General features: G+C 45.2%; 1 protein-coding gene across 11 annotated transcripts in view; it reads left to right on the top strand.

The window, feature by feature from the left end:
- FHOD3 (formin homology 2 domain containing 3) overlaps positions 1 to 15,946 on the top strand; it is a 590,681-nt gene that overhangs the window by 362,511 nt on the left and 212,224 nt on the right. For all 11 annotated transcript variants that reach the window (XM_075921655.1, XM_075921652.1, XM_025187260.2 and 8 more), the window contains one exon: positions 1,642 to 1,736. In XM_075921655.1, the coding sequence (XP_075777770.1) occupies positions 1,642 to 1,736 (95 nt within the window). The remainder of the gene's footprint in view (positions 1 to 1,641; positions 1,737 to 15,946) is intronic.

Here is a 15,946-nt window from a genome sequence, read left to right as displayed (position 1 = left end):
AGAGAGAGAAACAAATGTAGCAGTGAGAGGGAACAAAACTAAATAATAGAGAAATTACGGTATTGGGCATAATAGGCTTCCTTACCAAGTATCATAGCATGCCCCCACTGCCTAATCAAAACAGTTATGTGAATAGTAGTCTCAGATTGGAAAAATCATATGGATGTATCATAAAAGAAACAAACTATGTTTCTTTTCAACATAGTATGTTGAAAATGTCATGATTCCTGCTATTCTTGATAGTGGCACCATGGTCTAGCAAGCGAAGGATTGCTAATTAGGAATCAGAACTCTAATACAGTTTTGCCATTGACATTCAGTGTGACCTTGAGCATTTGCTTCTCTACATCCGTTTGTCCATTTGAAAAAAGGGTATAATTATTCATTTGTACCTACCTCAGTTACGATGATTAGCTAGTTAATAGGTCAGATTGATGCTTCCTGGCACAGGTATGTAAGCACTATGTCTCTCTGTGCCAGGGAGGCAACCAGGGCCTAGTGTGTGAGTCACCTGATGGACAGAAGCTAGACAATGCCATCCACCTTTGAGGGAGGAGATGGGCGATTCCCCACCCAACCAGCTGAGAGAAGTTCTACTGATGGGATCCAATGTAGAGCACACAGTTAAACAAATCAGTGTTTTTTGGAAGATACATAGTATAATTATTTTTTCCACAGTACTTCTTGATATTATTGCAAAAATGCTCCACCAATAACTCTTGGGTCTTCTTGAATACTATTGTATTATTTTAACTACAAATTGTCTTGGAGGCACTACTTTAACACATTACTTTTTGGCCCAACTGTGCCTGGATTGCCTATTATAAAGTAAAAGATTTGGAAAAGCTTTGAATTTTGCTAATCTATTCTTCGCTAACCCCAGCACTTGATGATTTACATAAGAAACGTCTATCTTTCCTTATCTTTCAGCAAATAATTTATAGCTATGTGCTGTAGCAAAGTCTCAGTACCTCATGAGTTTAGAAAAAATATAGTATTATATTTTACAAGTAAAATATGGAATGTTACTATGAAGCATATTTTGTGATGTTTTCTCCTTCCTGACTTTTTGTTTCCCTGATAATATTAAAAATTCAGTGATTCACAAAGGTATCTTTGTGAAATAGCAACATTCTAAAATTGTATTAACTTGCATTAACTACTATGCTAGAATTGTGAATTGCTGAAATTTGGACAACTGAATGATCTAATCAAACATTATTTAGTTCATATAGATAGATTCCAAATCTAAAACATCGAATGTTTAGTGCTGCCATCCTTGAATAGACCCATTTGCTTACAGTAGTAAAGTGTAGCCCATTGAATATAATGGAACTGTTGCAGAGTAGCAAGTGTTTCCAAGACTTAGCCAAAACAATGTAGAGTAATTCAGGCAAGAGCTGATGCTGACTATAATCTTCCCTAAATGACATTGTATAAATCTGCAGTAACTCCAAATGCAGTCAGTGAAATTACTTCAAATTAATACCATTGTAATCTAGACTAGGATCTAGTCCTGTGTATTTTGTCACTAAAGTTTTTGACAATATGAACCTATGTAAATAGTAATGATAATAAATATCAGGATTTTAATATTCACCATGTTTGATTGTACTTTTTGTGTCTTTTTCTTTAATATAGCTTTGGGCCAGATTATGCTGTATGTAGATGGAATGAATGGAGTAATAAATCACAATGAAACCATCCAATGGCTGTATACTCTCATTGGATCAAAGGTAAGAATATCTCCAGATTACTTGTTTTATACATCTTAAGTCTTTTAAAAATATTTTTCCTATGGGGAGGGGGAGAAGACATTCCAGTGAGAAATTTAAGTATTGATTGATTGATTGATTGATTGATTAAGTATAGAAAAAACAATGAAGTTGTGTAGATAATTTAGAGTTTGCCAGCATTCATAAAACAAAATAACTTGTCAGCTGACTCTAGAGCCTGACATCTTAGCTATTTCCTAAATATAGTTCTTCTTCAAGTGCTTGCTCATGTCCATTCCACTTAGGTGTGTGCACACCGCGTGCACAGATTGTCGGAGAGTTTTCCCTTAGCTGTACCCAACAGGCCAGCAGGGGAGCCCCTTGGAATGGCACCGCCATAGCAGCACATATATACCCTTGCTGGCTCTCCACCCCTCAGTTACTTCTTACTGCCCATGATGGTTGTTGGAGCTCTTATCTCACTTGCTCACAAGCCTGATACCAGCGGTATTTGCACTTAGCAGTTACTTAGCACCTAGCTGACTCCCATTGGTCTCTAAGTTACTTTCCTCTTTTTTTGTTCGTTGTTTGTTCATAGTTATAGTTAGTTAGTGTTCGTGTTGGGTCAGAGTTCAACCACTGCATCCTCTTCCCACCCCATCCCCGGGGCATGCCAGGTCCTCACGATTCGTGCTTAAAAGTGTCTGGGTGAGCCCCACATCCCATCCAACTGCAAGATCTGTTGCAGTTTTAAGTCCTGGGCTCAGGCAAGAGAAGCTCATGCTTGAAAATACTCCTGATGGCCTCTCTGCATTTCCCAGGGGGTTCACAAAATGTATGGCAGTGGTCACTGCGTCCTGAGGAAAAGGAGGATTCAGGTTTACCCCATCTAGACGACTGGCTTATAAAGGGTTCCTCCCTTTCAGACATATCTCTCGTCAGAGAGACCTTTCTCAGGCTGGGCCTCATCTTAAACAAGGCCAAGTCCATTGTGACCCACACCCAAACTATAGAGTTCGTGGAGGGCCAGTCTGGATGTGATGTGGGCGAAGGCCTTCTTGCCCATGGCCCACTTCATGGCAATGAAGGAGGCCGTCCTGAGGCTCCAGTCATTCTCCACCTTGATGGCCTGATGTTGTATGAGGTTGTTCAGATTCATGGTGGTCTGTACTGCCTGCTGTTTAGACCCAGACCAAGAGGTGCACCTCGAGGCCATCTCGGCCTTAGACTTAGGGTTGCGAGGCAGGTCTGTTTTCATGGACCCTATGGTGCATCGTTTCCTTAAGGGATGGGATAGGGTTTACTCCCAGGGTTTACCCCTGCTGTCCTGGGACCTTAACCTGGTGCTCTCTGGACTCATGACCCCTCCCTTCGAGTCGTTGACAATGTGCTCCTGCCTGGAAAGTGTCTTTCCTCATGGCCATTACCTCCACTGGCAGGTTTCAGAGCTGCAGGCTTTAATGATGGACAGCCACAAACCTTGGGACGGTGTCAGTAACCCCTCTATGTTGGGGCTCCCAAAGGTTGTTAACACTTGCGGGAACTGAACCAGTGTTATAAGTAGTGGGGAAAGTAGTGAAATTCTTTAGAGATGATGGGTCTAGGGAGAAAGGGTTTTCTTTCCTCATTTCCATACAGATATTTGTGCAACATAAAGGAGAGCATAAGAGTTCCAGAGTCCCCTTTCCCACTGTAAAGCACTCCTTCCAATGCACAGAATGCACTCCTGCAAGAGATGAAATAAAAAACTGGGGCTGGATTACTAGAACTGCTAGGTCATCTTCAGATGACCAATAATATTGGTAGATATTAACAGTAAGATAATGATGAGGTTGGCTAATCTGAAGTTTTCTGGTCATCTTGTGGTTGGATGGAAGATCAGGAAGGATTTTTTCACTCCATGTAGATCATTCCATAGTTTGCTGGACACATAATCAGGTAGCTTGTCTTCTTGGAACATCAAGTATTCGCCACTGCCAGAAAGAAGATGTCAGTATAGACGTAGAGATCATTTGGTGGGTATGGATTCTAGCTTTCTATAAAACATATAAAAGTAAAAAACAAGCAAGAAAAATAAATGTTAAGTTACTGAGTACGCTGATCCTCTAATTCTACCATGATGTGGGAAACACCATAGCATTACTTTGTAAATCTGAAATGGAGTTTGTTGATTGTCTTTACCAAAGCACTACATCACTGGAGTCTTTAAGCTCCTCCTTACCCACATTGTCAGCCAAAATGATTATATCCATATCTTGGCTCAGTGCCTATGGCCAGGGAGTGCAGACAATGTGTTTTGAATAGTTTGGTTTCAGGTAGCATCAAAGTTATTTTTTTCGTTATTACTTTAACTGTCTTGGAAGAGATCTAAGTCCCTGTCCGTGTGCCAAAAGTTAATCGAAGGTATGACAAGCTTACTAGCAGAATGTGTGGTGTGACAGCTGCTTTATACACTTAAATGTGAATTTGGCTCTCCATGAAAAATGAATCTGTGGAATTTGCAATATACCTACAGTCTAATTTACAGCCTAGCTAAACTACTACTTTTTTTGCAACAAAGGGAAAATTGTTTTAAAGTTTTTGAGTAAAAAAGGATGCAGAAATTGCTAAATCTGCAATGTAAATATTGAAACAATTCCTTTTGGAAGCACACAGAAGGTAAACAACGTATCATTTAATCAAGTACTTTAGCAGTGACTGGCACATGTTATTCCTTGCCTTTACTTAAAAGCTTTGTAGAGACTTAGGAAATCAATTATCACAGATGGTTGAATAATTTTCACTGAAAATCTTTTCTGACAAATTCCATAATATTTTAGATTTTTTTTATAATTATTTGTTAAATTCTGCACATTTGGGCTCTGTTTCTGGCTTCCTTACTCACTTTGAATAGTATTACCCAATGGACTTATCTATATTAGGGTTTTTTTCTATTACATTCCCTACCATTACGTACTATTGCAGTTCCATCTCTGGTAGCCAACAGAACTGGACACTAGTGTAGATGGATTACCATCAGCCACTGACATTTTCAACACTGCATTGCCTATGTGTTCTGTGAACAGAGTTCAAGGACACAATGGTTAAAATTCCAGCAGGCAGTTTGCACTAGTGCACCTACCATAGTTTCACTAGTAGAGCTGCACCAATGGCCTCAGTGGTAAGAAACTGTAAATAAGAAGGGAGGGTTCATGTTATACACAAACTATGTGAGTAAGAGTGGGACAATAGGGTGCTAAGATGGCGCTTCAAGTTAATGATAAGTGCACAACTTGAGGGTAGCAATGTACTTCTTCCATGTTCATTTTAAGGGATGGGATAACATGACATTATACAATCATGATTAAAACATATCACTAAAACATATCACTAAAATCATAGCACTTACATAGGCCTTTATTCAGCAGTACCCATCATTTCCCACAACTTCCACTATATTTAGCAAAGTCCTTCACTATGCGTTAACTGTGGTTAAGATCCATTGGGCAATGGAACTTAAGTACATATCTAAAATTAGCCATGCTTTTCAGGCTAGGGTTGGACTTAAGTATATATGTAAAAGCTTTTCTGAATTGGCCCATAGAGCATTTCAAGCTCTTTAGGCAGGTATGTAGATACCAATAAAAGTTTCAACCACTCCAACTTTTTATGATAATTAAGGGATTGAACAGCCATCAGATACGTCTGTTTATAAAAATAAAGCTCTTTTGGCTCTCAGGTAAAGTGGATGAAGAGTTTGAAGGACGTGGGGGAAAAAAGAAGTCTAAAACTGAAACCTTAGGTTTTGGAATGGAAAACTAGCTCTTCCTACCTTTTCTGTCAATTTCATCTTTTCATCATCTCATCTTTCTCACATTATTCCTACTCATCCCCCTCTCACCTGTCTATGTACAAGATTACATTTAGAATCTAGCAAGATATCAAAGTTAAGTAACAAGAGAGAAGATTTTTAAAGCATGAAGGAGAAGAAGGCACCAAAGTCTCATAGACTTTCAGTAGATTTTTGAAAGTCTCCTTCCTTGTAGGTTAACATTTCTGGTAGTTCTCAGATAATTTTTTTAAAGTTAATATAGTGACATTATGGGTCATTCTGCTTAGTTGTATCACCCAGCTTCTGTTGGTGAGAGAGATTTCTCTTTGGTGAGCTTACACAGAACTCATCTTTGTTCTCTAGTATCTTGGGACCAACATCGCTACCAAATTTCATATGCCCTAGACAAGTGGGCATCAATCTTTTTTTCAATCACAGCCCCCTAAAAATGTTCAAAAAGAGCTGTGGACACCTTTGGAAACCTATTGTCTGTTTTTGTAGTTGAATTCTGTTCCATCAGTTTTCAGTTTCAGTCTTTCATGGGCCCATGGGCCCACTGGGGTTATGTGCATGGCCAGTGAAAAGAGCAACAAAAATGATTAAAGGCCAAAAAACATGAGCTGTGAGGGAAGACTGAAAGGATTGGACTTACTTGGTTTAGAAAAGAGAAGACTGAAAGGGGACATGATAGCGGTTTTCAAGTATCTAATGGGGTGTTACAAGGAAGAGGGAGAAAAATTGTTCTCCTTGGCTTCTGATGATAAGACAAGAAGCAATGGGCTAAATTGCAGCAAGGAAGGTTTAGGTTGGACCTTAGGAAATACTTCCTAACTGTCAGGGAAGTATTAAACACTGGAATAAATTGCCTAGGGAGGTTGTGAAATCTCCATCACTTGAGATATTTAAGAGCAGTTTGGATAGACATCTATCAGGGATGATCTAGACTAAGGGTTCCCAAACTTTTGACACAGGGACCTGTAAATCCATTCACGAGCTTTTGGAGGACTGGCAACATTCATTTGCATATTTGCATATTCATTAAGCAAATGATAAATATGCAAATAAGTTGTTTCTGATCCTCCCAACACCCCCAGTGCCAGCTTTAGCAAAGCTTTTGATATGGTCACCCACAATATTCTTGCCAGCAAGTTAAGGGAATATGGATTGGCTAAATGGACTGTAAGACGGATAGAAAGCTGGCTAGACCAGGGTTTCCCAAACCTGACTGGTCTCAGATGAGGGATATTTTTGGACCAGGGGAGGTCATTTCAGGGCTCCTGGTTCCCCCCCTCCCCACTTCCTTGCACCTCCCTCTCCTGCAACCCAACTGAGCTGCCCACCCCCACTGGTTCCCTGCACCTTCCCCAAAACCATCCTCCACAATCCAAGGGAGTGCAACAGTTCCCTGCAGCCCCTCACAGCCCAGCTGAGCTGCCTGTCTGTTCCCTATGCCTTCCCCCATCCACCTCAGCCCAGCTGAGCCCTGCACTGGTTCCCTGCATGCCTCCCCTGCAGCACAGCTGAGCCCCGTTTCCCTGCGCCTCCCCTCAAGCCCCGCAAAACTGCTGAGCCCAGCTCTGATTTCCTGCCCTTCCCTCCCCTTGAGTCTAGCCCCAGGTTCCCAGCACCTCCCTCCTTCTGCAGCCCAGGTGAGCCCAGCGCCCCGCACCTCCCCCCACCCCCTCCACACCACAGCCCAGTCCGGCACCCCCCTAGCATCAGAGGAGTAGCGAGATGTTATGCGCCCAGGGCCAAAGCAAAATTTGCACACCCCCCCCCGCCCCTGCCCCTGCCCCCGCCCCCGCCCCCGCCATGAGGCAGGGCCCTGAACCTGGCACATGGCTGAGCTGGACCCTGAGAGGAAGGGGGGAGCTTGTATTGCATCTTCCCCCACCCCCTCCAGTTTGGGGCAGGCCCCCACATGCACTATGCACAACACCACATGGAGGGAATTGATCACATCAGTAATGCCAACTTCTTTAGAACTGAGGCGCACAGATTATCCAGCACGAATGGAGGTAGAGAGGGCACTATGTGCACATGTCTGATATATTTTTACCAAAACTGCTACCTGCCCAACTTGCCGAAGGAGAAAGGAAACAGGGAGGTCAACAGGAATGGTTTGGAGCAGTGTTTCTCAACCTTTTTTTATAAAGTACCCCCCTTTAAAAAAATGATCAGTACCCCCAGCACAGTTTTCAGACACACATTTTTTTTTCTACCATTGCAACACATTTGTTTAAACAACTTAATCATAGCTGGGTGGGTGATGAAATTTTTGGGTGTAAAAAGTACAAAAATAATAAAGCACTGAATAACTTAAACCAACAATTCAGTTTTCTCCAAATTTCAGTTGTGTTGATGTACCCCGCAGGCTTCTCTCTAGTACCCCTATAGGTATTCATACTACTGGTTGAGAAACACTGGTTTAGAGCAGTGTTTTTCAACTTTTTTTATAAAGTACCCTATTTAAAAAATTATAAGTATCCCCAATACACCCACCCCTACCCCTGATCCAGGCATCCCCAGCCCCCCTGTTCCAACCTAATGCCCCTTCTGCCCCAGAACACCCTCCCCCCCCATCCAGTGCCCATCCCCCAGAGCCAGGCACTCCCAGCTTCCCTGTCCTAGCCCAATACCTCTCCCCCTTCCGCAGAGCCAGGCCTACCTATACTGTGGCTGCTCCTGCCGCTTGGCCCTGCCTCTGAGGCTTGATTGCACAGGGAGTACGTGGCCCAACAGCGCTCGTGTAATGTAGAAAGCTGCTACCTTATAGGAATGTGCTGCTGGTATCATTTTCTTATCTGTACGATTGTAAGGAAATGCTCCTATAGGAAACTATCAGAAGTAGCACAATCCTACAGGGAGCATTTCCATACAGACCATGTTCGCCGCTTCCCGCAACTCATGGTGCTGTGCGCTCTGCTCCCACCCCAGCCCAGCGCCCCCCTAGCGTGGCACCCTGCCCCTTGCTACGCTTCTGCCTAGCGTGGCTCCCGGGGGCAACTCGTCCCTCCTCCCCCACACTTCCCCCCCCCCACTACGCCTCTGTGCCAGGAGCCAGGAACATCTGGCTGCATCCGCCACCCAGCCTGCTCCAGGGCTTGGGGGGCCTGGCGCCACATGCGCACTCCGGAAGCCCGGAGCACCCTGGCAACCATGCTGAGGCCTGGTATTTTTTTCCTGTGGCCCAGTACCGGGCCACGGTCCATAGTTTGGGAAATGCTAATCTAGACGGTGCTTGGTCCTGCCATGAGGGCAGGGTACTGTACTTGATGACCTCTCGAGGTCCCTTCCAGTTCTAGTATTCAGTTATTCTATGAGAGACATGCACTCCCTCTGCATCCAATCAGAGTGCTGCTAGTAAGGTTCAATCAACATACTCCGCACATTCGACGTGCACAAGCACAGTTAGCAAAGCTGTCCTACACCGGGAGGCTGTCTTGGTTACAATAGTCTTGCTGCCCGCTGGGACAAAGGAGGGACACTCATGTAGCCCACTCACTAGTGCGACTGCTCATCACAACCATTACTCTGGCTCTTGGTGTTCCCCCTATATCAGATGGATACCTAGGTAGATGTTGTATATTGGGTTGTAGATATAGATCTTGTTGTTATGGTAACTGAATAGGTCACTGGGGTCAGCCCAGCTAGTCTGGGCTTGTTCTGGTGAGTTCTGTGCTATGCAATAAAATGGACACTTGCACCTACTCCAGCTCTCTGCCTTTCCACTGATTTCTTCCTATACTCTGAAACTCCCCACGACATAACAGTAGACCCAAAAGCTAGCTTCTTGTGCCTAGGCACTTCTGGAATGATGGAAAGGGGCTTCTTTAAGGGCCAAGGATGTTGCCCACTAATTTTAGCCTACATAAAGAAAAGCTGATGCTAACCAGATTTAAACCTTTGACAGTCATTAAAAACTGCACAAAAACAACGTCATGCCAGAGTTAGTGGTGAAAGTGTGTTTCAGGGGGCTTCAGTTAGCAGTGCCCCCAAAATTACTTTGTTTACAACAATTCTGCAACTTCAAAATAAAATTAACCCCCGTAGAAATTAACCCTTTAAAGGGGTTCTGCCGCATCGTTCCTTAATTCCAATGTGTAAACACTGTTTCAGACCTCTGACAAATCACACCACATTTGTGTTAACTCTCTCTCTTGTTGTTGCCGAGGTCAGAGTTTAAGGCTTTTCATCATAGTTCAAGTTATATGCAAGTTGGCTGTGAAGGGATCTGCGGCATATATTGGAGGTGAAAATGGTTTTCCTATAGTGTAGCATCTGCAGTGTCTGAGTAGTTGATACCGGTGGACTGCTGGAGACATTTTCCTTAATATTAATTTATTTTAAGGAATGGGGTAAGAGGGATTTGTACTGAAGTAATTTTTAGTACATATAAACTTATATATTTACTCTATATTACTGAAATAAAGGTTTTGGGGTGAGAGGTCATTGCCCACAGGCAGGATACCTCCTGTAGCCACATTTCTGAAAGAGCTTCTAATGGTGGAGCACCAGTTTGATTCACACACTCTACTGTGTCACTGTGTTCACAGATCACTGGAATAAACGGTTGGCCTTTGGAAAACAAATCTCCTATGAAGTTTCCGTTGCTTGGCAAACCCACAAATCTCTATCACTGACCTCAGACTATAGAAATTATTCATAAAAGAGCATTAAATGTTCCTAAAACATAATGCATTTTTAGCAGGGAGTCTTTTCTTTTCTGAATGCTACTGTTCAAAGTAATTTTTTTTTCTATTTGATGATCCAGGCAGCTCTAATTCCCCCCAAGAGACCTGAAAATCCTTTTTGGCATTGTTTTCCGTGGAAAGTAATCCATTTTTAAAGTGATCTGGGTATTCTCGGAAGACCAGGTGGAATGCTGGGTCGATATAGCAAGATTGAGCAAAGATTTATTTCTCACATACTGTTTTAATTTGTTTTTCCAGTTTGCTTCTCTGTGGGTCCAGTATTATAGGGAAAATGCTGAATCTTAGCTCTCTGGCCTTCTCTCTGTCTTGTATGAATCATTTGCTTCATATTTTATAGAGGGCAGAATTGTTTTGTATTCTGAATGGTGCTGAGTACCCAAAAATACTAGAAAGATTTTGTGGGCCACACTGAGATTGTGAGAACTGTGTGACTTTTGAATAGAAGTTCACCTAAGCGTAAGGTACATATATCTCACTCCTCACTAGGGACCAAATCCAAGTCCATTGAAGTTAATGAACTCAATGGGCTTTGTATAATGCCCTAAATAATGATCATTTTGACTCTAGTTCTAAAATATGGGAGGCTGTGTAGGATTAGTGTTTAAAGAAGAGGTCAAACAGTCAAGCAGTATTCTCGTTCTTCCTCTCCTTCTAACTAAAGTTAAACACATGCTTAACTGCATTGCTGAACATAGATTGACTTAAGCATGAGCTCAAGGTTTTGCTTAACTAGGACCATATTTTTTCTGTGCAATAGCTGATTCATTGTGTAAATGAGTCTAATAATATTTTCCTAGGTGCTTCCCAGGAAAGATATAAGGTTTAATTCTTAAAATGATTGGTGAGTTACTACAAGTGGTAACATAGTAACTTGTCACTGGAACTGGCAGGAAAAACTTCAACAGAATCATTTTATTTCAAAATTGAAATATGACATGAAATTTTATTCATTTTGTTAACATTTCATTGTGGAGGGGAAAACATAAAAATAGATTTGACAGAATAGAAATGTGCCATTTAAATATTTTTAGAACAAAATGTTTTAATTTTTGTATTAATATTACTTTTGTTTTGAAGGGTTTTAATTAGTGTAAAATGAAAACAAAAACAAATATTTTTAAAGGGATTTGATTAATCCAAAGCAAAGCTTTTGGAGAGTTTTGGATTTTGGGGTTTCATTCCAATTTGAAATAAAACCCAATACTGAAATCTTGATTAAATCAATTTTCCATGTTCCATGCAACCTCCTTATCTCTAAGGTAACAGTTTGATTTCTGGTCCTGTGTTTTTACCTAGTATATACAACAGCTGTTATATCTCTTTGGAGCTGTTTGCCAATGAACTGCCTCAAAGGAAATGGCCTTTGTTTCTGCTTGTGAGCTACATCTAAATGTCCTTCCTTGCTTATCGTGTAATTCTTATTGAGACCATTTCTCACTAGCATCAATAGAAGACGTGAATAAGAAACTCAGGGTTTAGTTCTATATCTTATTATATTGACTTGCCATAGCCTTGCAATATACTGGCAGTACAAGTTGCCTTGGCCTTTTTCCCATTTTTGAAGAGGTGCTTATAGACATCCATACAAACATCCCATCCAGGGAAACTAATCTATTACTACAGCATTTCCCAAACTATGGTCCGCGGCCCGAAAAAAAATGCCGGGCCTCAGCGTGCCTGGTGGCTGCCAGCTCTTAGGCCGATTCGACCTATTGGGTCGAATCGGGCCCCGCGCCCCTGCACCCGGAAGTGCCGGCGAGTTAAGAGCCGGGGCCCTGCTCCAGCGCTATGTGGAGCTGGGTCTCTCCCCGGCTCTGCCTGGAGCGGGCAGCCCCAGACATCCCTGCCGTGCGCGGCTCCTCCTCGCCGCCTGCCGCCCGTGCGCAGCGTTGCACGTGGGCGGGGAGGACGCCCGGGCGTGACATGCATCACGGCCTGGGGTTTCGAAACCCGCGGGAGGCACATGGCGGGGCTTGGCTGGCTCCGGGTTCGGCCTCTGGGGCCTGAGCTCGGACCCGGCCCCACAACGTGCAAGAAGAAGGTGGGAACTGGCTCGTGCAGCGGCGGCAAGGAAAGGAGAGGGGGTGGGGAAAGGGGTGGAAGGAGAAGGGGCTTGGGAGGGGAAGGCACCAAGGGCCAGGGGTGCGGGAGAGAGAGACAAATGCCAGGGGCCAAGTGCAAACCATGAGGGAAAGACAGGAGGGGAGGTGTCAGTGGGAGAGGGGACAGGGTGATGCTGGGAGAGGAGAGGGGAGGGGAAGGGCACTGAGGGTTGGAGGGGGAGGTGCTGGGAGAAGGCTTGAAAGAAGGGGTGGGCATGAGGAAAGTCAGGATGGAACAAATTGTGTGTGAGGGCACAGAGGGGCAGGAGGGGAATGGGGCAGAGACTGGTGAGGGGGTGGGTATTAGGGAAAAAGAGGGGAAAAGGAGGCACCAGGAGGGTGCAGGGCTAAGGGAAGGTGCAGGTGCCAGGGGATTCTGGGGTGAGGAGGAGGGGAGAGCTGGCCACCGGAAGCAGGGATTCTACTGTCGTCGTCCCCCCCCACACACACACAAACCCCTCGAGTAGTTGTGAACTATCTGGCTGGTAGACACACTCATGCAGCCTGAGCACATTTACCAGCCAGGCAGTTCGAAACTACAAACTGATACATCTAGTAATAATACAACTTACCTCCTGAGAAAATACCAGACATGTTATACCAGTTTGTTTTTCATGTGTTTATATTTTTGGGCTGCAAAAAGGAGAACTGAAAAAAAAGGGTTCCAATTAAAGTAAAAAGTTTGGGAAACCCTGGTCTAGCCAGCTTTCTGTCTGTCTTACAGCCCATTTATCCAATCCATATTCATTAACTTGCTGGCAAGAATATTTGCTAAAGCTGGCACTGAGAGATTTGGGAGGACCAGAAACAACTTATTTGAATATGCATCATGTGATTAATGAATATGCAAATGAACATTACTGGTCCTCCAAAAGTTCGTGAATGGATTTACTGGTCCCCGTGTCAAAAAGTTTGGGAACCCCTGTATTACTATATATTGTAAATAGGTTCAGCTGAACTAGGACCATATTTTTTCTGTGCAATAGCTGATTCATTGTGTAAATGAGTCTAATAACATTTTTCTAGGTATTTCCCAGGGCGGGATGTCTTCTCTTACCGAAGGCATGCAAGCATAGGCAACAACTTCCTCAGAGCCCAGAGAGTACTTGATCCACACTATACCTCAGGCCCTGTCCCACTCTAACCTTTCCTCCAAGCCCCCATCATACCCTGCTTCTTCTTGCCCCATCCTCCAAATCCACTCCTTATATGCACCCTCCCCAAGACCTCTTCTGCCTTTTCCTGCCGCAGCTTGGCCAGTGCCTGCTGCATGCCACAAAACAGCTGATTGTGTCAGGAGTTGCTGGGAGGGAGGGGGAAGTGTCAATCAATGAGGCTGCTAGAGGGCAGGAAGTGCTGCGGGGGGGGGGGGGGGGTAGAGGTGGTGATTGGTAGGGCTGCCTCCAAATCAGCCTTGATTCTGGGTTACCGCAGGGCCTCCTGGCGTGGTACTCAAAATAAATTAGGAAACTCTGAGAGCCGCTGTAATTTACTTCACACACTGCCCCCCCTCCCCCGGTTGCTAATAAACTGCTCTGCAGCTTGCCGTGACTGAGAGCTTGTCTACGTGGTGGGGTAATGCCCACTAACATGGTGTGATTTCTATAGCTCACTAACATGTTGTGCATTAGTTGGTCAATATAGGTACTGCTGATGCAAACTAAAGGAAAGGCAGTAGGGGACTGTTAGCACACCCCAGCAGAGGGTACACAATCCAGTTAACACACAACATATTGTGCTCATTGTCACACTGTGTAAGCAAGCTTGGAGAATCCCTGTAGCAGATGCAGCCTATGAGGATTTTTCTTCTGCCTCTGGTGGGGACCCTAATATGTTCTGCTACACCAGGTCTTGCAAAGGGATCTTGCGTCTGTCTTCCTAAGTTACCTCATTGGGCGAATCCTCCCCCAAGACATTTAAACTGCTCTCTGGCCCCTTTGCCTGGCATGAGGGATTCAGAGCACCAACAGTGAGGTCATGTGCGCTTGTTTGGATGTGAGCCACTGTGGCACTCACCAGGGGTGCTGCTCCCAAAAGACTCTCCCAGCGCAGAGACCCCAAGTCCTGCTCCCAGGAAGCATCCCTCCACCTCGTGGGTAGACCTCCTGGGGTAGCCTATGTGCAGGGCAGGGACTGCCCCAGGCTGCTCCTCATGGGGTTGGCTGTGAGTCCCCACTTGGGACAGACAGAAGCTGCTGCCAGCGCCCAGGGTTTGCAGGGACTGAGGTGACAGGGAGTGTGTGTGTGTGGGGGGGGGGGACAACAGAGGGCTGGGGGCAACCAGGGTTCGGAGGGGCAAAGGAGAGGTGTGGGAAGAGAGACGGGGACCCCAACCCCAGAAGCAGCCGCACCACAGCCCAGGTACTGCTTTGGGCAGATGCCACACAGCCCTCCCAGTGAGTAGTTGGGCAGCCACTACAGGGCCCTGGACATAGCTCCAGCCCTGGGAAGGGCTGGAGCTGGCTACCAGAGCAGCCCCCCGGGCCGTTGTAGCAGACCCCAAGCCACCCTGTCTCCCAGCCATCAGAGCAGCCCCTCACCATGGGGCACCGGAGCATCCCGGCCACCATGCGGCCCAGGCCACCAAAGCAGCCCCCACTGCTGGAGCAGCCTCCCCATCACGCAGCCTGGGATGCCAGAGCAGCCCCAGTCACCAAAGTAGCCCCCCTCCATGCAGCCCAGCACCCCTGCCAAATAGCCTGGGCTGCCAGAGTAGCCCTTCTACCACACAGCCCGGGTGCCCAAGTAGCCCCCTACCACATGGCAGCTGGGGTCGCTGAAGCAGCCCCGGTCAGCTGGAGCAGCCACGGTCCCGGTTCTGGCTGGCCAGCCAGAATAGCTGCCCACCCACCAGGCAACCACGGCCCTAGCCCGCTGGAGCAGCTGCCCACCCGCCCTTCCGGCACTCACTTTCCGCAGGAGCTAGAGCCCACCTTGCCACTCACTTTCCAGGTCCTACAGCAAAGTGAGCGGAGCTGCATGGCTCTGCAAACAAGGTGGGCTGGTCTAGAATTTTTTGTGCGTGGCCACACAGGCATGTACTTTAGAGAGAACTATGACTACGTCCATTTTACACTAGGATTCAACCCAATAGGTGTTTTGGCATTACATTTAGCTACTTGACTTCCATGGAAAAAAAAGTGTTTGTGTGCAGTATGAACACAATCAGATCACCTTAACTTTTTCATTTCCTGACTTTTAAGAGCTGAAGCCAAATGCCGATTGAAGTCAATGAAACGCTTCTCATAGTGCTTTGCCCCAAGACCTAAATTTCCAGCTGTGATGTTGCATGAACATAGTTTATTTTGCATGTATTGATTTTATTATATCAATATAGAGATCAAGATGTTGCAGCGATATTGAAATTGGACAGGCAGCCAGTGTAGAGTGCATGTGCATTCACGTTGGGCTATCCCAAGAGTGAGCAATAAGCATCACATGGGCTGGGTCAGTTCGCAGAGGTTAGCCTTTGGTGGGCCACTGGCACTTTGTTTACCTGCACATCTGCAGGCGTGGCCACTTTAACTTTCCCTTGGCTGTGGACCAGGACACCACTTCCCCTAGCTCCCATTGGCCAGGAATGGCAATCTGCAGTGAATGGGA

Source organism: Pelodiscus sinensis, chromosome 2, assembly GCF_049634645.1.
Source record: "Pelodiscus sinensis isolate JC-2024 chromosome 2, ASM4963464v1, whole genome shotgun sequence".
NCBI classification, from domain to species: Eukaryota; Metazoa; Chordata; order Testudines; family Trionychidae; genus Pelodiscus; species Pelodiscus sinensis.
Note: the sequence above shows the minus strand (reverse complement) of the source record. Positions and strands in the feature narration are given on the sequence as shown.